This window comes from Tachypleus tridentatus, chromosome 13 (assembly GCF_004210375.1).
Source record: "Tachypleus tridentatus isolate NWPU-2018 chromosome 13, ASM421037v1, whole genome shotgun sequence".
In the NCBI taxonomy this organism is placed as follows: domain Eukaryota; kingdom Metazoa; phylum Arthropoda; class Merostomata; order Xiphosura; family Limulidae; genus Tachypleus; species Tachypleus tridentatus.
Genome location: NC_134837.1, coordinates 163,769,304 through 163,793,919, shown reverse-complemented (window position 1 = coordinate 163,793,919; position 24,616 = coordinate 163,769,304). Strand labels below are relative to the sequence as shown.

Here is a 24,616-nt window from a genome sequence, read left to right as displayed (position 1 = left end):
TTTCTAACTGTTAATAGACAAATCAAATCGACAAAAATATTTTCAATAACTTTCTTTTTTTAAAGAATCTGCTCAAACCCTCCTGCTTCTGTAGAGATGTCTACACTAAAAGCTGCAAGAAAAGAAAAAAATATGACCAATGACATAGTAGGACAAGAAATAAATGTCAATGACATCTGAACACAAACGCTCGCAGATCACAAGGTTCTTAAATAATGAGAAAATTCGAGTGCGAGACAGGTTGGAAACTGGAAATAATAATGAAAAAAGACCTATCTTAAAATTAAAAACGATGTTCTCCAAAAGACATTCAAATAAGAATAGACTACTGGCACTGTTTATTAATAGAAAGAATGGAATTGCATTTAAGATTAAAAATAATTTTCTTAATTTAAGGTCCACGAACTTAAAAATCAATATACGCTTCTGCAGTAAACAGAAGTCCGAAGAGATGATCCTTGGATGAGTTATCTATAAACATAAATGAAATATAACATTAGAATTTACTCACTATTATAGACAATTTTTGACGAATACAGTAAAAATAAATAAAATGGAAAATAAGAAGACAACTGAAAGATGAACTAAAGCAGGAATAAATAGCAACATTAAGCGTAAAAATTACACTAGCTTGACAATCATTTAACATCTAATATAAAAAATCCAGACTATATACAATAAACATTAAAACCATGAAAATGCAACTTATTTGATCTCAGAAATAGGCTCCAATCTCTCAAAGTTTAGACAAATTAACACCAAATAATTTTTTTTAACGTTAAGCCTAATGTTGCAACATCATTACTCCTAACTATATTGACCCGGCATGGCCAGATGATTAAGGTACTCGACTCGTAATCCGAGAGTTGCGGTTTCGAATCCCCGTCACATCAAACATGCTCGCCCTCTCAGCCGTAAGGACATTATAATGTTATGGTCAAACCCACTATTCGTTGATAAAAGAGTAGCCCAAGAGTTGGCGGTGGGTGGTGATGACTTACACTGCTAAATTAGGGACGGCTAGCGCAGATAGCCCTCGTGTAGCTTTGCGCGAAATTCAAACCAAACCAAACCTAACCTTATTAATCATTGATAAGCAAATGGTCAGTAATAGTTCCATCTGTCCACGGGCTAGTTGAAGACTAATAATGTAGACTTCGTGAAAACTTAGACTCATTACTAAACAAATAAAAATAGATACAATCAGGTAATATCGTGAAAAGTGTGTAAATCCTGGCATTATAGTTGATAATTATAGACGTGTGAAGAACGAAAACATCGGAGGAAAAACATATTTATAATTATTAAAATGTGTGATTATCCAAGGAAAATTCCAACTGTATAGTAAAACATAAAATAATAATAAAAGTATGAACAATTAAAAAGAAGGTCTAAAGGCCAAAAGCTAGTCAATCATGGAAATCATTAACTCAGAATTTGTCATAAAAATCACATAAGCGGTATATTTTGTTTTCCACATTTCTCGTAATTTGTTCATATCGGATTCAAAATGAAGGAAAATTACGTCCAACAGAAACAACAAATATTATACATATATAAAGTGTATTAGCTAAAAATAATGTGGTGAATGTCTGGGAATTTATGAAAATAACTTCAATAAAAATAAAGAAGCTTGCAAAGAAAAGCTTGGAAAAAGTAGTCATATTTCATACGGAACGAAAATCCATTAAATAATATAGGTCTATCTATGATTAAACTGTTTGTTCTGTAATAAAAAAATTGGCAAATAAACAAATAACTAAAGACTGCCTTTATGGTATGTAGTAAACAGACTATGAATCTATTTTAACAAACACGAACATCAGACATTCCTTTTAAAATGTACTCTGAATATTTCATGGTTTCAAGACTTTGCAAGCAGCTTGACACTGAATGAGTAAAATAAGCAAACAAATAGAAATTCATAATAGCGATCAGATAACTAACTATGACGTAATAAAGTAGAATTTTATTGGTGCGTTGCATAACTAATACCATAGGATTGCTTGTTTGTTCTTCACGTAAAACTACACGAAGGCTATCAGTGCTAGCCATCCCTAAATCAGCAGTGAAAGATTAGAGAAAGATAGCTAGTCATCACCATTCACTGACAATTCTCGGAATATTCTTTGACCAACGCATAGTAGGATTGACTGTACCATTATAACCCTCCCACGTCTAAAAGGATGAGCATGTTTGGTGTGATGGGCACTTAAATCCGCAACCCTCAGATTACGTCTCAAGTGCCCTAACCGCCGTGCCTAAATGCAATAGGAAATGTTAGATGACAGAATAATTATGTAGTTGCATTTTCGAATTTGAGATGAAACTTAAAGATTGTTAAAATAGAAATGCTACCATAATGAGCACTTGCAGATTTGTACATTTTATGGTATTGAGTGGTAATTTGGTAAAGAGATATAAATCTGGGAAATAAGAGTTAATGATAAATGACATCACAAGATGACAGTCAAGAAGTGATGGAAACAAGATCTAATGTAACTATTCAGGTAAAAACAAGGCTTCTTAGATAGATATAAGTTAAACTATTTCAGTATTAATTTCTTCAGTTACTAGTTCCTCAACAGAATATTTATAAAGAAATTTGAATAGAAAGAAGTTACTCGATCTTTATTTTTCATTTCAAAACATTCTTGCACATTTATAAATGTATAAGGAACTTGAGATTTTGCTTTATTAGAATGTCATTTGAAGTTTATTTCAGGCTTAAAGGCAGTGGTGATTTACTTCAGATATAGAGGGTGAATCACAATTTATATGTTGAGCTAGTAATGAATTAGTGCAGAGAGTTAACCACAATTTATATGTGTTAAGAAACAAGCTGGGTGATGTAAATATTGACAATTAAATACGTTTTATGATCTGTTACTGCAGCTACAGACACTTAACCCTATTTATATGTGTTAAGATTATGATTGTGAAGAGGCCTGAGAGACATCCAGGGGCGCTCAGATACTTTCGTTTATCTTCAGTTCGCGGAATTAGGATTAGTTCTTGAAAAGGTAAACGTTAATACCGTAATTTAACGGTATTATCTCTCTGTGCAGGAAGTATGAGGAATCTTAGCAATGAAAAATCATATTAGAAATGCCAATAAAAGCTATACTGTAGAAGTCAAGCGGGCTAGGTTGGGCGAAAAAGGCCAAGAGAGTGGGTTGAGCAGAGATAGTAGTGTGCCTGTCGAAAAAAGAAAAATAGAAATAAAATAAAATACAAATAACATTACTAAAGTTGCAAAGCGATTTATGGTCCTTCGAGGACTAAGGAACCGGAAGATCTATATATCCAATAAAGAAGTATTTGCTTGTGTGGGAAACCGGAGTACCCGGAGAAAAACCAAAGTCCAAAGCGGAAAATGAGAGGTTGATTAATAGGTATACTACTTTATGGTATTAAAAGAAGATATATATTTAGCCCAGGAGGCAAGGATTTTTCTTATGCATGTGATTTCTTGGATTTGTGAATTCCTTATAGGAGTACGTTTATAATATCTTGATGAAAATTTGACAAACCTGTCCTGTAATGAATGTAGTTCGATTACTGACTCAAAGTAAGCTGATGAAGTGTAATTTGATAGTTTGAGTGGGAGTTTGATAGTTTTGTTTTGGAGATTCTGTGATCTTGAATACTGGTTTGTCATTATGTTGCAGCTTCAATGTTAGAATGACACATTTTTGTTGAGATTGCTAACGCGTTTCCGAAAATTAATTCTTGTACAGGTTTTGCTTATAATATTATTATAGTGTCTCCTCCATGGTAGATTAGGCCTAAAGGTTAAATCTAGAAATGTAATGGTGTTAGTCAAATTAATGTTCGTATTGTTTAACTGTAGTTCACGTTTAGTAATTTTTTCTTGATTTATTGACTTTTTTACGGAATGTGATGGTTTGAGTTTTAGTATGGTTTAAGGCGACGAGCTATTTGTTACACCACTGTGATAAAGTGTCAAGTGTTGTTTAGACTCGAGAGATAGCGGTATCTTGGTTGCTTGAAGTATTCCATAGAGCTATACTGTCGGCATATTTGGATGCTAAAGTATAGTTTAGGGGAAAGGGTATATATTATTAACGAAAATATTATAGAGGACAAGGCTAAGTACCGATCCTTGTGATACTCAAGCTATTAAATTGAAGAGGTTCGAAACTTCTTCCTGAATTTTAAACTTAGCTATACGGTTTATGATAAAACCGGATATCAAGCGTACCAAAATGGTTAGTAGACCAATCATGTATGTTTTAAACTTAAGGTCGTTATGACATATTAAATCAAATGTTTCTGCATGTCAAGAATGGTTTGTTTACGATTAAAACCTCATTATACGGTATATCCACCGCCAATTTTTGGACTACTCTTTTAAAAAATGAAAATTGACCATCTCATTAAAACTTCTCCAGAGGTGAAAGGGTGAATATGTCTGGTGTATAGGTGATTCGAACCTCTGATTCATATTGCAAGTAAAGCTCTCTATGTACCTGGCCATGCCAGGCCACGCAAACTTGATAATTTTTTAAAGATATTTTAATCTTTATAACAGACCAATTGCATTTAACTACTTTACACCTATGACAAAACAGTTTCTATTGCAGTAAGTCCCTTAGTACAATAAATTAATTTGTAAATGCATGTAAATGTACATGCATTTAACTTCCTTAAATACACAGATAAGAAACAGCAATTGTGTTAAATAATTATTAAACCACTTTTATTTGGTTAATACATAGAAGGGAAAGTAAATCCATTCTCAGGGGATGATATAGTATACATATATATATATATAAGCCTGAATAACGTAGAGTCACGTGACGGTTTAGAAAAGATACATTAAGGCTATTAACAAATAGTTTAATGTAAATGATATATATGATAGAAACTCTGTATTTATCCTTTTGTGAGAAGTGTCTGGACTTCATTTCTTGGGTGATTTTTTTTCTGCTACTGTAACAGTAAAACTTTATCATTTCCTCGTAATTCTGTACACTGGAATATGTAAAATATAATGTAGTTTAGCATATAATATGGTAAACAACCGCGCGAAAGTTCTCATTTGATATACAAATTCACAACATATACAACTGGATTTTTTAAATTTTAAATACTTCTTATCGGGTTCCCCATTGGCACAGTGATATGTCTGCGAACTTACACACTAAAATCCAGGTTTCGATACTTGTGGTGGACAGACCACAGATAGCCCATTGTGTAGCTTTATGCTTAATTCTAAACATAACAAAAAACTTCTTATCGAAAATTAGTATAATCTGATTTTGCTCAATTTCGCTGAAGAAACTGTTCAGGTTCTCACTCAAATGTAGTCAGAAGACACCACTAAAACGAACGAAATTTAACACTGAACCTTTAAGCCTCAAATTACCGTCATATTTTTCCCCTCGCCTTACGGGTGGATGTCCAGAAATTGTTACCAGCTGAGTAATTTGAAGCTATAAAACGGTCAGTGTAGAGGAGCGATCAAGAAATCACTCATTTAGTACACAAATATACAGGAACCTCCAACTGTAAATTGCTGTATTCTTTGTGTGTTAGTGTGCGTTTTGTTGTCTAAGAACACTGTAACTTATGAAGTCATGGATATACAATTAGTATAGTTCATAAGTAGATTTTACAAAATTGTATTTGAAAATATATTGGATCTACATGGACTGAATCGGTTATGCTATTCTAGAGTTTAAAATGCACTTTTCAAAATCCTCTTGTAAGGATGGAGATATTTGGTGTAGTTCGTGACAGTTAACAAAGAAGTTATTTGTAAGCAAAAAGGTTCGTGATATCCAATGTAAATGTCTGTCAAAAGACTTTTAAAACTCTTTGTGTTTGAGTGGAGAATTAAATACACCAACGCATATAAATCTCTATATGGAAGAATAAATTTATTTTGGTGGCCGTAAATAACAAGTAACAAAAGTTGTTTCTAGTATTTCACAATTATTAATAACTACATTGCTAAGCTAATATATTTCGGAATAGATTATTTTAATGTTAATTATAATGGTGAACGCGTTTACGCATTTTTAGAGAAAATTTTTATTTAAAGTCCTAGTCTAAATTTATTATTTTAGTATTTTATGGACCTTATATTTTACAGGTAAGTCTGCGACAAGTTTGAGGGTTCCTTATATTAAGATTAAAATACTTGCGCAGAGCATTAAGGATATAGCTTATTTTGCAAATTTAGGCTTAAGAATTAAACAAACATTTATACATTAGCATGTTGGGTTACATAAGTAAAGCAGTATGAAGTAGGAATATTTATGGTAGGTTAGGTTTTGTTAACAATAAAAGTGGAGAGTTTAAGCTCCAAAATTATTGAAAAACAAAACGTTCTTACATGTACGTGGAAGTATGTATGTATGTCGTGTATTTCTAGTACACCAATACATCCCTCTACGTACATATTAACTGAAGAAAATATTCCGCCTTATATTTACTTCATTGCGGCTCATATGTCTGTAAGGAGAAAACGCCACCTAGAATATGAAGGAGTTACAATAGGAACTGTTTTCTAATCTACTCGCTAGAGGTCCGAGCCATTCTTAATTATGTCTTCAACAAAGTGAATCTGTACAATCTATATAATTATAAATTCAGGTTTTCGAATAGTTCATTAATCCATTATATGTCTTTTTATTCAGTTATCTGGTTAAAACACCGGAAAGAGTGGTTACTTATTCTTATCTCTTTAAAAATATTGTAATTATACATACACTCTAAAAGCTTCAAGAACAAACTAAACAGCCTTAACGTAAGCTTGTGTAGTTTTCGTGATAACAAATATTATTATCAAGTGACCTTAGTTTGGTGGAGTGCCTGTCGGAAAGTTTCCTATCACTACTTTCGATACCTAATGCTTTAACTCACTTGAGAAGATAAGAGTTGAAGGCAACAGAACGCATAATCTGTGCTTTTAGTTGCTTTGTTTCCCGTTGCTTATCCACTACTTCAGAAACAGGACTCTTGTTCTAAACATCAACTAGTTGGTTCTACAATGAAACTTGAGTAAGTAGAGCCTCGTGTTTGTATTTAACTAACTGTTCTCTTCTGATAATTTGCCAAAATGTCAATTTTTAATAAGTTTATTTTAGGTGGTTACATTGCAAATAAAAATGTTTCCACTAAGACAAAATCGAGGACTTAATTTTTAAAGCAGGTACAATGTATCTTATCTATAAATGACATAATTCCTGACCTTTAAATGCGCAAATTTTACTCTACAACCTATTGTATACTACATAACGTTCAATGTACTTTCACTCAACAAAATGTAATTTAGGACCAGGCTCAGCCTTAGAAGGTTTTGTCCATCACATCTAAATACTTACTTGACCATATTCCATTTTCACATTCCAAACTGATACAAAAGTTTATGACAAGTAGAAATAAAAAACTAAAATAAAATATAATTAAAACTAAACATAATAATAGTAATTTAGGTAGCTAAAACGTAAGGGTTTTAATGTCTTAATAATAATACTAATAATTAAAAACTATATGTCATTTGAATGTTTCATAATAATGCCCTGTCGTATGATTTATTAATTATTGTACAGTTATATTAATAGCATTTAATATGAGTTAATTTATTTCAGTTATTTTTTACAAAATTTGCATCCTAATTAAGTAGATGGCCTTCCCCACGATCCACACGCTCTCAAGTAGACTGTGCTGGACTGCAGAACATAGGATATACTTTCAACCACATGTAACACAATCTAGAACCAAACTTCGACTCAACACAACATAATACAGAACCAACCTTTATTAAGTTCAATAAAATATAAGACCTATTTTCTACTGCACACAACTTGATGTATGACCAAACTTCTAAAATACATAACCTTATATGGGGCAAGTCTTCAACTCAACACAATATAATGCAGAAACAGCCTAATTAGGTTCAAACTATTAGGTTTAAAATAATGTTGGTCCAACTTTCTACTGTACACAACATAATGTAGAATCTACCTTCGATCTAATATAACATAAAGTATGACCAACCTTCTATTAGGTTTAAAATAATGTTGGTCCAACTTTCTACTGTACACAACATAATGTAGAATCTACCTTCGATCTAATATAACATAAAGTATGACCAACCTTCTATTAGGTTTATTTTAATGTAGGATCTACTTTCTAGTGCATACAACCTCATGTAGGAGCAATCTTCCATTGTACACGACATAATGTAGAACTAACCTTTGACCCAACACAACATAATATAGAGACCAACTTTATATTTTGCACAACATAACATAGGATATACCTTGAACTATATATAACACAATGTAGAGTCGACTTAACACAATATAACTTAGGACCAAACAATACATGATTTCTTGCTTAAAAGAGCTGTCTAACTTTTATCTACTGCTTCACTATTGCTTAATATACATATCAATTAGTACAATTTGAAGACAAATTATTAATAGTATCATATTCTCATAACATATATTTCATGCTGGCTACGTGAAGGTTCGTTTTGTTTCACATCTCCTAAGATATAAATAGTTTCTCGATTAATACAGGACACCATTACATTCTTAAAGTCGGATTAACTCCTAAACTTCTCAAAGTAAGTTATATCCCTTTAAATCTTTCTTTTATTAATTATTTCAGTACGGTTACAACACAATAAAACTGATAAAGTCTGAAGATATACCAGTAAAACAGAAAGTAAAGACCAAAGAAACTAAACTGAGACGTGTTTAATAACACAAGGTTCACCATTTCGTTGATTGACATTACCACAATCGGGAACATTTTCCTTACGACTACAGCGAAATGTTGAGCCTTGTGTTAGTAAAAACGAAAACTAATTATTACTACTATATACACTGTATACAAGCTGGAAAATGTTAAAATCTAGCTCTTCTCTCATGTATAAGCTGTAAAATACACACACAATTTCACGTTTGTTTGAATTGTAAAAAGCTATTACATCATCTATATGTAAAAACGGCTCGTTTGGGTTGAGAAAATATTTTACGTAGAGGAGTGAACAACGTGTCGACCTTCTTCGGTTATCGTCAGGTTCACAAAATCGTCAGGTGCTTTGGTTAGAATGCATTATTCCATCATTCGAGTACTCTCGATATTACAGATTTAGGTTAGTCCTACGTGCGTATACCAGAGAAACAGTGTAAAATAATTATTTAAAAAAACACATAGCTGTAAAAAGTTTACAACAATACAAATAGATTTATTAAACATTCTTACTGATACTGTTAATAAAACGTAGCGTTCAAGAAAGAATAAGGTATACATATACTTACAGAACACATAAACTCTACCGGTTTGCTTCATGTATTATTGTAGATTTAATGTTCCTAGAAAAACTTGACAGCAATATACACACATAACTTAATGCAATCTCCCTTAACAACGGCTAGTGACCAATGAAAGTCCGTTAAACGACTCCGACAGTGTAACTTTAGTGCAGTTTGACATCTGAGATAAACTACGTGATGAGAGCGTTATTAGACCATTTTTTTCATGTTACCTAGTATTAGCGTGCTGGACTGTGAATTCGAATGCTCATAGTTCACTTATCGTTACTGATAAAACAAATTCTCACTACGTGCTTAGAAGGAGTGAGTGCATTATAAGAGTGACAGTCATGTCCTATTATTCGATTAGAGCAAACCAAAAGTAAGTGGTTGATGTTACTGGATTGTTGCTTTTCTCCTAGCCTATAAATTCATAGCTATGGCTGACTGTTGCTGATAGCCCTCATTTAAATTTGCGCAAACATTCGAAACAAATAAACCTGTCGTGTAATGGAAAACGCTAGCACATTAATTCTGATATGCACACATTTAAAGTTTACACTTTGACATATCGCTTATTTCTATAGAAAGAACTGTTACATTCTTTCCTCTTAGTAAAACAGAACGTGTAAAACATCATCTTACTCTTTTTTTTTTTCAGTCGGAACTTTTAAAATGTTGACACAGTTCGCTAATATTATAATTTTCCTGAGAAAATGAAAATTTAGAGCAAATGGGACTCAAACCTGCAGCTCCACTTACGTTCAAAACACCATTCAGCATATCCAAAGCTAGCTATACCAAAACCAAAAACCTATCTTTACTAAACATTGAATGGAAAACTGAAAATTCCAAACCTTAGTTGATTTATACAATATAAGCAAAAGTACCCGCCCCAGTGAAGGGAAAGTGTAAGTTAATCTATAAGTTTAAATTACTTCGTGGACTTTAAAAGGTTAATTGTGTTGTACTCTTGGTTTCACTCTGAGCTGCTTGTACTGCCTATCGCGAAAAGTAATTATTTAGTATTTCAGTCATGCTGAGAGTCGCTCAGTAACAACATACGATAAATCTACATTTTTATTATTTAAGTCATGCTGAGAGTCGCTCAGTAACAACATACGATAAATCTACATTTTTATTATTTAAGTCATGCTGAGAGTCGCTCAGTAACAACATACGGTAAATCTACATTTTTATTATTTAAGTCACATCACATTTGTAAATGTGAATGTCGGTCTAATTAATTACTAATAATTCAGTTTAAAGTATTCTGTTTGTAAAATAAAATTTGACATTAACATTATTTATGCCTATTTTACCGTCATTTTAAAAGTGAATGTTGAGTTTTGTCTGCACTTGCGCAGCTTTTGAAACAGGAGACAGACCAACGCTCCGACAGTTCACAAAATATATATTCATGGTAAACATACTTATGGGTTCACATATGTCATTACTGGTCTCAGGTCTTCCGATTTTCTTTTGTAAAAGCAGTAACATATTTCAATCGTTTTTCCTTAAGTTAAAATACATAACGACAACAAAAACATAAAATAGCTACTTTCTGACTAGCATTGTTAGGTAATCACGGTACCTATTAGGTCTAAACATTTTTATAAGTTAATTACTTGTTTGCTTTTTAACCTGTACATGCTCATAAACATTCGAAAACTATGTAAACGTTATGAACGCATACTCAGGTATGGAGAAGATAAAAGAATGTATGGTTTTAAGCTAGGCGTAATAATATATATAGATAAGTTATTGCCTCAAAAATATTTACCGTTGGTTTGATAACTGTGCAACATAAACGTAGTGACTAACATATGTACTTGTATTTTTACTACATTGTTGTTTAGCGTAAAGCCATAATGTTTGTTTTATTTATTTTCAGCGGTTTATTCATTAAACTATATACTTATATGTAAACATCTGTACACTAGGTTGTGCTGGTGTAAGTTTCTAACTGAACTTCTATAAGTCATTTCTATATTTGATATTATTTATTCATATAAATAGACCACAAACCTTCTGAGTGCTTTATCTCTCCATTCTTGTACTTTTAATATAAAGTTTTCCTCCAAATCCTCATACTTAACCCGCTTTATATTGTGTTTATTGTTTGAATTTATTCTTCAGAAAAATCAGGTCAGTTAAGTTTCGACTGGTTGTAATTGGATCACTCCTGGTAATATCAGCCTTAGTAGCTCTAGCAGTTGGATTCATCCTCAGACGGCAGTATGTCAAGGAACCAGCAGCTGAAGGTTATAGCCAAGCTGCCATATCCACAGATGCTGCCCAATGTGCACCAGTGGGAAAGTGAGTAGAAACTTGCAGCTCTACAAACCTCCTCAGATCTGGTTATTCTTTTCACTTGTAATAGCAATGTATTTGTATTGTTCATATTTACGTTTTATTAATTTGTTTACATTTCTTCAACACCAGTGTAGTTGTTTGTTATTAGTTTATCACATACTGAACAAATGTAATGAACACTAAAACTATCAGCTCAGTAAGATACTCAAAGTGTATGACCTTTGTTCTTGTTAGTGGCAACCAGTCTGTGTTTTTTAAACGACAAAAGAATACCAAAATATTAAAGTCTGTTGGGAGAAAGAAAAATACGATTCTAGTAATAAACACTTGTAAGCTTCAAGAAAACAATATCGAAACTAAATAACAAAGAATTTAAGAAGTGCCGCAGAAATAACACTTTGATGATTAATCCTTTATTGGGAGTTTAACGTTAATACATTTCAAGTAATAAGATCGCAGAAAGAAAATAGAGTCTTTCTATTATTATTATTTCTTACCCAAAGCCTTTTCCTTTAGGTATAAGTTAGAGATTCTTTATTATGTTAGTATGAAAAGAGGAGGTATTATTTTTATGAGTGAGCGTTTCATTTATAACTGAGTGAGAAGCTGTATTTTTATGTAAAGTTCTTGGATGAATTTTTTCTGTCTGTGCAGAAAATCATGTAAACGTTCTCTGAATAACGTACTGTATACCTTGCAGTAAGATTTCAGTAATAAGTGGTTTCGACTGTAATAATTACAGCAAACTATATCTCTAACATATATTAGGTAGTACTTATAAAATGATTTAATATGCACAGTAGAAACATTTAAACGTTGATAGTAAATAATATATAATTGAGTACGAAACAAAACAAAAAAGAAACTTACTTAACTGCTTGAGTTGTACAGAATTCTTAAAATACAGTTTCTGTTGCGAAAAACATAACAGAATTAATATTAGTAATAATAATAACTAATAACTTGAGTAACAAAAGCAGTAATAACGAAACTAATTTGTTGGTTTAGGAGCTACGTAACAAAATGTTTAATAAACAAACACTTCAAGAAGTAAAAAATAAATAAGATTTAAATATTACAGACTTGAAAGTTAAAACTTTCAACAGTAAATAACATTCTGATCATCAAACTAGAAGTCTGAGCTAACAATTCCAACAAGAGATAACATTCTGATCATCAAACTCGAAGTCTGAGCTAACAATTCCAACAAGAGATAACATCTTGATCATTAAACTAGAAGTCTGAGCTAACAATTCCAACAAGAGATAACATTTTGATTATCAAACTAAAAGTCTGAGCCAACAATTCCAATAAGATGAATAGACTCAAAAAGCTTTACCAAACATGTATTAGTTTCAACTGATACACTCAAAAGACATTATATGATAAAACGAAGTTAAACATCTTTGAGTTAAAATACAGATTATCATGTTTGAATAAAAGAAAATATTTCATATGATAAATATAAACTCAAAATTCCATTACAGAGAATTCGACTTGTTTGTTTTTGTTGCTGATGTTGTTTTGCTTCTCTAAAGAGAATTTTATGTTATGTAGAAGGAAGTAAAGGTATACAGTACGTTATTCAGAGAACGTTTACATGATTTTCTGCACAGACAGAAAAAATTCATCCAAGAACTTTACATAAAAATACAGCTTCTCACTCAGTTAGAAAGGAAACGCTCACTCATAAAAATAATACCTCCTCTTTTCATACTAACATAATAAAGAATCTCTAACTTATACCTAAAGGAAAAGGCTTTGGGTAAGAAATAATAATAATAGACTTTCTTGTTCAAGCATAAAATACAACTCATTATTCTGACATAGAGCATACACTTTCTTAGCTATGAGTAAAGAATGCAGACAGTTTCCTAGAGATAGGAATAATAATAATAACACAGTCTGTCCTCTTAATTCGACGAAGTGAAATCTCTCATTCAAATAGAAAAAATATTGACAAATTTATTTAGAAAAAATATTTTTATTATTCAAAACTGAGAATTCAACCTTTTGCTTAAATTTAAAAAAACCAACCTTTTATTCAGACAGGCCAAGTACAGTTTCACACTTGGTGAGAGATTAAGGTATCATGATTAGAAATGAAACACAAAATATTGCTAAAACCACGATGTACATTAACTCATCTATTAACAAAATACAGCCTTTTATCCAGAAAAAGAAAACATAACCTCTTATTAAAACAGAGAGAGTACAGTAAGTTATTGACACAGGAAGATTACAATATCTTTTTCACATAGTAAAACTGCAACCTCATAATCGGAGAGACAGAACATTACTGTTTATCCACACTGAAAAGTTAGACCAAAAAGTAAGAATTCAACCTTATATTTAGGCAAAACAAATATAGGTTCATAGTAAGATAGTGGAAGAAACAGTCTTGAATTCAAGAATAATGGTTTTTGTTTCAAGTATATTTTTCATTCAAGATGAGCTGTAAAAGATTATCAATCTATGTTGTCAATCTTAGTTTTCCTCTAGTATAGGTTCTTCTTTCCAGGTCAATTCTCAAGAAAAATGGATCTGTAGTGGACGCTGCAATAGCCACTTTGCTATGTATGGGTGTTGTAAATCCTCAAAGTATGGGTCTTGGAGGCGGGTTTATCATGTTGATATATAAGAGGTAATAATTTAAAAGCTTTGTGCTAAGATCTAATACTGTAGTTACTACGTGGTCTCATTTCCTTCAGTTTCAAAGTTATATACCTAGCGTAACGTATTTAAACAAATTTAAATGTAATCAGCTACTTTAGAATTAACGACTGAGTTTGTACGGACCTCATCGACTTTTTATACAACATTTAAGAACTATTTACATATCGTTATTAAAGAGTACAAAAAATGTCATTCGGTTGTACGAATATTGTTGTACGATATTACTGGAATGGTATGTATAAAATAGTTTTATGATATATAACACACACATACACTGCTGGCCAAAATCTTAAGGCCATGAACATAAAGACAAAATATGCATTTTGCGTTGTTAGAATCAACCACTTATTTGAGTAGAACTTCGAAAGATGAAAATGAGAAAAGGGAAAATAAAAATAAAAAACTTTTTTAGAATTAAATAGGAAAAATGTGAACACTGTGAAATTAGCCTAAATACTAGCTGGTCAAAAGTTTAAGACCATACTAAAACGAAACGTTAATCGGTTAAACATAACAAAATTTAGTCATTTGTGTTCATGCATTAGCGTTGCCACATCTCCCACCGACATCTCCTGTGTTACATTGGGTAAAAACATGGCAAAGGCAAAAAGTTGACAGTGTTTGTACATGGCAGAATTGTCGAGCTGCAAAAGCAAGGTCTCTCTCAACATGCCATCGCTGGTAAGATTGGGCGTAGTAAAACTGTTGTTGCAATTTTTTTAAAATACCCTGAGGGATACGAAACGAGAATTTAAAGTGGTAAGCTCAAAAAAATTTCGCTGGCGTTGAGCAGGAAGATTCAAAGTGTTGTCCGGCAAGACACCAGCCAATCGTCGAACCAAATTAAGGCCATTATGAACACAGAATGCAGCTCAAGATCAATAAAACGGCATCTACGATAGAAAGGCTTTTAAAACCGTAAACGTCTTAAAGGTCATGCCTCCTTCCACACAACGAAAGAGCTTGGTTAATCTTTGCTGGGAAGCACCAAACATGGGACGTAAAAAAGTGGAAGAAGATTTTGTTCTCTGATGAGAAAAAATTTAACCTGGATGGTCCAGATGGCTTCCAACGTTACTGGCACGATAAGGATATCCCAATGGAGACATTTTTTGCACGACACAGTGGAGGAGGTTCCATCATGATTACACTGGCATGTTAGAGAGAGCATCCTTATTGATTGAAAACACTCGCTTGTGGGGAAATGACTGGATCTTTCAGCAGGACAACGCTGCAATCCACAATGCCTGCAGGACAAAGGACTTTTTCATGGCGAATAACGTGATTCTTTTGGACCATCCAGCGTGTTCGCCCGAACTAAACCCGTTGAAAATGTTTGGAGGTGAATGGCAAGGAAAATCTATAGAAATGGACGTCAATTTCAAACAGTGCATGATCTTCGTGAAGCCATCTTTACCACTTGGAATAACATTCCAGACAGTCTTCTGCAAACGCTTATGTCGACCATGCCAAAACGAATGTTTGAAGTTATTCGCAATAACGGTCGTGCAACTCACTACTAAGTCCTCTTGTTGGACATTTCCTACCCTGTTTAGGACTACTTTTTGGTATGGTCTTAAACTTTTGACCAACTATTATTTAGGCTAATTTCATAGTGTTCACATTTTCCCTATTAAAATCTGAAAAAAGTTTTTTATTTTTATTTTCCCTTTTCTTATTTTAATCTTTCGAAACTCCACACAAATAAGTCGTTAAGTCTGGCAACGCAAAATGCATATTTTTTCTTTATGTTTAGTGGCCTTAAGATTTTGGCCAGCATATATATATATATATAACCCAACAGTACCGAAAGGGTTAAGAGATAAAAAAACGCATCCAGTTACTCAATACGTGAATCCCGCCACTAGTAAATGCTATTAAAACAAATTAATAACTTCATAATAATACCAATCTAGTGAAGAGCTTCTTTAAAAGAAGATAAAACATATTTTTGATGGTATATGATCATGATCTAATTATTAGTGTACTAGACAGCTGACTTAAAGATCAAAGGCTTACAATGTAAAGCTGCTGTATTCTCTCCTTACATTATAACAGTATACCTGTGTTTTTCTTTATAATTTATCTCACGTCTTGATTTAAACTGTTTTATAGTATGATATACCTCAATCTGACGTTGTCATACCATAAGAAGCTCAGCATTACTAGATGTACGTGTTTAGTATTTTTCCTACCTATTATTAAAATATATACGCTTGCTATGTCTTTTCCTACTTATTATTACGTATATGTGCTTCCTATGGTAATTTGATTGAAAGAATAACACAGTTTTTGCTAGATGGTAAATACAGCCACAGAAAACTCACATCTTTCAGGTATTACCGTGTTTAAGTAGTTTTTTAATATTATGTTCACTACGATGCCCATGCTTCTTTTTGTTTAGAATTATTTGCATTTTTAAAGATTATTTTAAAAATATAGCGTGAAAAAATTTACTAAAGAAATATAATTGATGTTACGCAATTTAATCCTTGAAAATTACATTGAAGGGAAAATTGAGTTTGAAATGAAGAAATCGATAAATAACAACCAAAAGAAAAATTGTAAGAAGTGTGGAACATGTGATACGATGCTTAAGATTTATCGCCTTTTATAAAAGCAAAACCAAACATATTTCGTGATATAATCATTCAGGAAGTATACGTAATATTCACAAGTGAAAAAAAATTAGAAAAGAAAAAAATTCTGTGTTTTTATTTCAATTTTCAATGAAAAGTCAAATCAGAGCAATGAATATATTTCCATTAATAATTTTAGTTATGGCACTTATAAATGGTTCACTAAATTCAAAAATAAAATAAAAATATTTTATTTCTAATCTTTGTGATATAATTTCTTTTTTTGTTTTTCAATTACAAATTATTTGTGTTTTTTTGTGGGAAAAATCACATTCTCAAACACAATAATGTTGGTTAAATGTATCGTAATTGTGAAACGATAATATACAACTTTTGTATTATGTTATTTTTTGTTACATAAAATATTTAATAATTTCATTCTGTTACAAATAGTTAATAATCGCTAACTACCGAAATAAAACCAATTTTTATTAATCTGCAGCTTTTGTTAATCTGGTAAAAATATCGTTGAAACTTCAATGTTTTCAAAATTTTCCACTCCAATGTAAATATATACATACGATCTTGACCTTAAATAATAGATCTATCTACCAGGTCCACCGCTGGTACAGCGGTAAATCTACGGATTTGTCACCCTAAACTCAGTGGCTGGGTGGAGTCAGCAGATAGCTCAATGTGACTTTGCTATAAGAAAACACACACACACACACACACACACACACACACACACATGAAATAAAAACAACATCGTTATTCAGGTCGTGTCAGAAAGTTGATAATATTAAGAGAGTATACGATATTTGAATTTTTCTTGACATCGAAACAAGACACAATCTAACCATTTTGTTAATGTAATTTAATGAGTCATACTTTTCCTAAGGCCAGGCGGATTAAGGCATTCAACTCGTAATCTGAGGGTTGCGTGTTCGAATCCCTGTCACACCAAACATGCTCACCCTTTTAGCAGTGGGGCGTTATAATGTGACGATCAGTCCCCCTATTCGTTGGAAAAAGAGTAGCCTAAGAATGGTGATGACTAGCTGCCTTCCCTCTAGTCTTACACTGCTAAATTAGGGACGGCTAACGCAGGTAGCCCTTTAGTAGCTTGGCGCGAAACTAAAAAACGACTTTTTCTAGAGCGTGCTATTCAACTAGTGTAAGATTCTTTTGTTTACGGAATAAATGCCTATTCTTCCATGTATATTGTGTCGTTTTAGGTACTGTTACATGTATATTTAAATTACTTTGAGCCAAACTATAAAAATAACGTTATTTCGTCGCGTTAGGACAGTTTTGATTATATCTGCTATACCGTACGATATTCTGATTCTCCAGTTTACTGTGACAAGACATATCAGAACATGATAAGGACATGTGCTTTGTACTACTTAAAGGTAAAACTGTGTAAATTACATTTTTTTTTATATCATCACCTAATTTGTAAGAAGAGGTAATTTTCACATTTATAACTATATAAATTTGCCATTCTACTTCTATGTTTATACTTTTTTGAGGCGCACATGTTGTTGAGACTGAAAAATGCGTGGAAGTGTCGACACTAGTTTATTTAATTTTAAGTATTTTCATGATTTGTCCATTCACTTAGGTTTTCACCAGCTTTTTAAAGTAACGCACACGCTATTGTGTTATTTCGTTAGTAAGGTGACCTAGAATACAGAAATGACAAATAAATTAATATTCATTTCATAAATGTGATTATATTATAGATAATTTCTAAACATGAAAAATAAGATAATAAAACTCATCTTCTTTATAATAATCTTTAAGCGAGTGAGATTCTACGTGTTGTCAACTGCCTTAAGTGAAGACTTTATGAATGATATTTCGTACATATATATATATACACCTAGTGAAGACTTTAGGTGTGTTATTTTCCGTATATATATATATAAATGAATATACCTAGTGTCTTGTCTTAATATAAATTAATCATAGCTACTTAATAAACCATAAAAAGATTGGGTCTCGATGCCTATATTTGACATTATGTGAAACATGATGTTTCCGTATGCCCTTCGTTTGGTTTCTTTTGTGGTTGGAAGATAACAGGTAGATAGGAAAAGGGGATACGTTTTTATATTACTTTAGCATATTAAGCGTTAGAACTCACTTGTTATACGAACTACAATTAAACATAACGACTTGAGGATAGAATACCTTCTTCAGAAGTTCAAGCAATCAAATTATCTAAAAAAATCATAATTTCAACTGTTCTTACTTTTAGTCTCACTCTAACACGTAACTTAAGCTTACATGGTATCCTAAGCTTATTTAACTGAACTAATATTGAAACGTTACCTCATAACTCATTAAGTCTCAACAACTTAGACCATTTCTGACTGTTTTTGAATAAAGAACGTTATTTAGTCTAAAAGGAACTTTAGTTCTCTTGACGTATATTCTTATTAAATCTGACGTTATTTTTAAAAAAAATGCCCTTAACTTATTGATTAGACTTGGTTTACTTTTGCTAACAAAAAAATCTGAGTTTTACTTCTTGCACTAACTTATGCAGTTTCGTGTTTCTGTATCTTACCTCTAACTAAGTATTTCTCTTATTCTATTTGTGACAGAAATGAAAAAACTGCATACGTTTTAAATGCACGTGAAGTAGCACCACAAGCTGCTACTGAAAATATGTTTCAGGGCAACTCTGAACTATCAAAAACTGGTAAGTTTAGGTAAATAGCCTTAATAAATAATTTAATACACTGAGTGCAGTATTGTATTAAATTGCGTTGGAAATGAAGGCAAAAGTATAAGAAATGAGTGATTCTGGTCCGTGAAGTTTGCTGCAAAAAAAAAAACAAACGGTTTTTAAAAGATTGAGAAAACAATAAATTTTAATTATGTTACTACAATGAAATTGTTAGGTCGGATTGTTGTTTATTATTAAGCATAAAGCTATACAAAGGGTTGTCTGTGTTCTGTCCACCACGGGTATCAAAACCCAGTTTCCAACATTATAAGTCTGTAGACATGCCACTGTGTCACTAGGGAGCTACTACGTCAGAAAGACGTCGCAAAGAAGGAAAGACGTTAATTCTCAACTAACAATATTTTAAACACAACCGTTGTAAACCTTTGATCTTATGTGGTTATCAATCTGCCAATAAAGAGACTACTAAATAAGTTTATTTGGTATCATTTTATGAGAAAGTAATTTAACTTGGTCGTAGCTGTGTGTCTTATTTTTACATCTCGGCCCGGCATGGCCAAGCGTGTTAAGGCGTGCGACTTGTAATCTGAGGGTCGCGGGATCGTATCCCCGTCGCGCCAAACATGCTCGCCCTTTCAGCCGTGGGGGCATTATAATGTTATGGTCAATCCCACTTTTCGTTGGTAAAAGAGTAGCCCAAGAGTTGGCGGTGGGTGGTGATGACTAGCTGCCTTCCCTCTAGTCTTATACTGCTAAATTAGGGACGGCTAGCACAGATAGCTCTCGAGTAGCTTTGTGAATTTGAATTTCGCGCAAAGCTACACGAGGGCTATCTGCGTTAGCCGTCCCTAATTTAGTAGTCTAAGGCTACAGTCATTACCACCCACCGCCAACTCTTGGGCTACTCTTTACCAACGAATAGTGAGAAATACCGTCACATTATAACGCCCCTACGGCTGAAAGAGGGAGCGTATTTGTTGTGACGGGGATTCGAGCCCGCGACCCTCAAATTACGAGTCGAGTGCCTTAACCACCTGGCCATGCCGGTCCAAGTTTAGATTTGTGACCTTTATCTGAGGGTGGTTATGTAATTTGACGGCTGAACTCTTTCTGGTGTACGAACTCAGTTCTGCCCAAGGCTTTTTTTCTGGGGTTTTTACCCCACTGGCATGGCGGTATGTATGCGAGTTAACAACAATAGGAAAAAGGTTTCGATGCCCGTGGTGGGAAAAACACAAATAGTCCTTTGCACAGTCTTGTACATAACTACAAACAAAACGTTCTAGGGCATTTTGATGAACTTAAGATAAGTTCTTGCTTTCTAGTAAGTAAGATAGGTTTCTGTTTGTGAGAAAAGCTAAGCTGTGTAATAGAGGTTGACTAGATATTAGAGACTAAACACACGTTTAGACTATTTAAAGAAAGATGCATGCGTCCTTCTAACCGAAACAAAATATAAGTTTTAATATCCTTGTTTCATATATTAAGCTGCAACGTTTTTGGTTTTCTTTCTATAAAATGCGATATGACAGTCCAAATAAGCTGATTGTGATAAGTTGTACTATGCCACACAAAATAATTTTAGCTTGGCATTTTAAAAAGCATTACAAACACATTCACATCTGATAGTTTAAGAACTGGTGGTTATTCGACGGCGTTAAGTAATATAAAAGTTATAAGAATGGATATTCGTTCATACTACTTTTCTGAAGTAACAGCTGGCTATGAGGAGGTCAGTAGAATGTTAAAGAATAGCATTACCAGACCTATCATATTGGCTGGTTGTGACTTGCACTGAGAGCCAAATGGAAAAAAAAATAACACAACAGATGTACATTGGAATCAATAAAGTGGACGTGATAACCCATGAGGATGCCAAGAACACACATTTTTTTTCAATACACTCACAGAAGAACAATGGTTTTCGCCCCATAACATCTGGCTTTTGACAAAAGGTAATAAGCATATACCAGTCTTCATTTTCGGCAGAAAACGTCTTGAGATCTAATTGATACCATTCAGAACTAGCAACGCAAGGAAAATAAATGAAATGTTTATTTGCTTAGTTAGCATTGCCAAAATAGTAAAGGCGGTGTTGTCTGTTTTTGATTGCGCAATATCTTAATATTTGCGAAGAATGTTAGAACACAGGCCAACCTAAAATAAATCTTGTAAAGATAATTGTCGCACAGCTAAGTTGAAATGTCGTGCAATAATGAAGAAAGATATTACGTTTTTATTTCTGAGCCACGTATTTCATAAAGATAGAGTGTCAACCATTGAATCTGAATGTTATAAAGAGGGGAAATACTTATTCGAATTTTAAGATCTGCTATTTTCCGAATTTTGTTCCAAGAACTTACCTACTAACCAGGTTACGGCCAATACGAGTTTGCGTGAATGCAGAAATTGGGTGTAGCTTTCAGAAGACCAAAAGTGTCATAATACTGAGCAAGTCTTAGCCTGTCTTAGAAAAAAAAATAATGGTATTGGTCCTCAGCATTTTTGATACGAATACTAGTATGGGTGTGGTACCTGTCCAAAAACAATATAACTAAAATTAGGTGCAAGTGTACAAAATGCAAAAGTGTGACCTTGATTTAGAAACTGAATTTTAACACTGTATCATGTTGGTAAACGAATGGAAGCAGTTTTTTGGCGACCAGTTATCAATTATATAATGTTCCAAGTTTGCACACCTTAAAGAAGGAGCCAGTGACTGTTTCAGTTCTACTTTCAAGACTTACTACTTTAACTTTATTTCCCAAGAAGAAATTTTAAAAATAGCAGCTTTCCTATTCTGTGATAGTGTGAGTCGTATTCCTAGCTCAGATATAAGTATTTCCTATATGTTTAAGTAAAAATTGTCTTCTGGTAGTTTAACGCCTATGTTTTACGCGTTGTTGTTTTTGTATGTATTGATTAGTAAATAAGACATTGGTGTCTGTAATTGTTTCCAAGCAGACTTGTTTAAAATGGGTAAATGATTTGATCGTGTTTTTCAGGTGGATTATCAATAGCTGTACCTGGAGAATTAGCTGGTTATGCAGCTGCTTGGACAAAATATGGAAAATTACCTTGGTCCGAATTATTTCAGCCTGCCATAGATATTTGTGAGAAAGGATTTTTAGTAGGAAGGCATCTTTCAAATGCTCTTTACTTGAATAAAAACATAATAGAAAATGAAAAGAGTTTACGGTAAGACTAGATTACACTGTTAAGTATATTACATGTTTCACAGTTTTTAGAATATTCATATGTTGTTTGATGTTGTTTTCAGAAATATTTTGCTTAAAAAAAGAATGAAATATTATTTAAGAAAAGGTAATAGCGTTTAGGTTGAATTTAAGCACAAAGCTACATAATGGGCTAACTGTGCTCTGCCCACCACGGGTATCGAAAGCCGGAATTTAGCGATGTAGTCTACAGCCATACCGCTGTGCCACGGTGGACGAGTAGCGTTTAGACGATAATAAAGGTATGCTGTAGTAAGAGTTTATCTAAGCATCCAGCACAACTTATCCACGAATGAATAACTTTGTTTTCTATGTTAAACACTTTATGTTTATTTTATTTAAATACGTTTAGAGTTTACAAATATAATGGCAAATAATTTCTGTAAAACATATAAGGATGTTCAAAATGTAACATTTTGATGATTTGTGTTTGAAAGTAAATTATTGTGAAGTCCAGACAGCCAACTGTCATTATTTTAAATACAAGTTAAACGTTACAAAAATGCATGTTGTGTTTTTCTTATAGCAAAGCCACATCGGGCTATCTGCTGGGTCCACCGAGGGGAATCGAGTCCCTGATTTTAACGGTGTAAATCCGAAGACTTTCCGCTGTCCCAGCGAGGGACATTACAGAAATATCTCATGCAAATCACTTCTACATATTTGATATTCTACATATAATGGTATCAATATTTGTGGCAGATAATTTCTTATACGGTTAAGATTAAGATGTTTTAACTATCAAAGCGTGGCCTTAAATAGTAACATATATAATATCACAATAACACTGGTACTAATATAGGTCACACCATTATTTACTGATACAATACATGTTTCCAGATAAAATAGTACGTAAGAGTATCTCAACCATACCTTATCTGTTGCTCGATACCAGATATCATCATATTGGTTAGGTTACAACATACAAATTTTTGTAGCTCCTTATTGCAGTCGTTTATATGACGAAAAGACCAACATGGACAGATGTTTAAGGCACTCGAATCATAATCTGTGGGTCGCGGTTTCGAATTCCCGTCACGCCAAACATGCTCGCCACTTTAGCCGTAGGGGCGTTATAATGTTTCGGTCAATCCCACTATTCGTTAGTAAAAGAGTAGCCCAAGAGTTAGTGCTGAGTTTTCATGACTAGCTGCCTTCCCTCTAGTCTTACACTGCTAAATTAGAGACGGCTAGCGCAGATAGCCCCCGAGTAGCTCTGCGCGAAATTCAAAACAAATAAACAAACTATATCTCAGGTGTTTTAAGGTGTGTATCCTCTCAGTTGACCAAGTATGACATGTAATGTATAATTTTATGTTTTTCATTCATTAGTTGTCTCAGTGAAAAGCTGCACAATGAACTACGTACACTTTGTCTACCACAGAGAATCAAGCCTGGAAGTTTAGCGCTGTAAGTCAGTAAACTTACCGCTGACTCACTGGGGGTGCAGTAATATCGTATTGTACAACAAATAGACTATACTTGAAATACTATCGTACGTTCTTTTTTTTTTTCATACTGGAAATATTTGGTCACCAATTGGTACTCACTTTTGTTAAACTGTTACAGTGTCTCTCTTTCCCACAGAATCATTTTCTGGAACAACGAGACCAACAATGTTTATAAAGAAAATGAAATATTGTACAGACCTGTTCTTGCTGAAACTTTGCGAACCCTGTCTAGTGATAACACTACTACACATTTATACGGAGACATGAGCAAAATACTTTCAGAAGAAATACAAAATAGTGGTAAGTATTTAGTTGATTCCTACCTTCAATATTGTGCGTAGGAAATACCACCTGTATC

The 24,616-nt window shown here is 33.0% G+C and overlaps 1 protein-coding gene across 4 annotated transcripts in view; it reads left to right on the top strand.

Annotated features, from left to right (window-relative positions):
• Window positions 1–6,673: 6,673 nt before the first annotated feature.
• Window positions 6,674–24,616, top strand: part of LOC143237534 (scoloptoxin SSD14-like) — a 32,556-nt gene continuing 14,613 nt past the window's right edge. Inside the window, exons 1-7 of one of the 4 annotated variants that reach the window (XM_076476925.1) lie at window positions 6,674–7,032; window positions 11,439–11,618; window positions 14,137–14,259; window positions 19,486–19,583; window positions 22,577–22,769; window positions 24,140–24,217; window positions 24,395–24,558. In XM_076476925.1, coding sequence (XP_076333040.1) covers window positions 7,022–7,032; window positions 11,439–11,618; window positions 14,137–14,259; window positions 19,486–19,583; window positions 22,577–22,769; window positions 24,140–24,217; window positions 24,395–24,558 — 847 coding nt within the window. In that variant the 5' untranslated portion in view covers window positions 6,674–7,021. The remainder of the gene's footprint in view (window positions 7,033–11,438; window positions 11,619–14,136; window positions 14,260–19,485; window positions 19,584–22,576; window positions 22,770–24,139; window positions 24,218–24,394; window positions 24,559–24,616) is intronic. The other 3 variants (XM_076476922.1, XM_076476923.1, XM_076476926.1) reach the window with 3 other exon arrangements.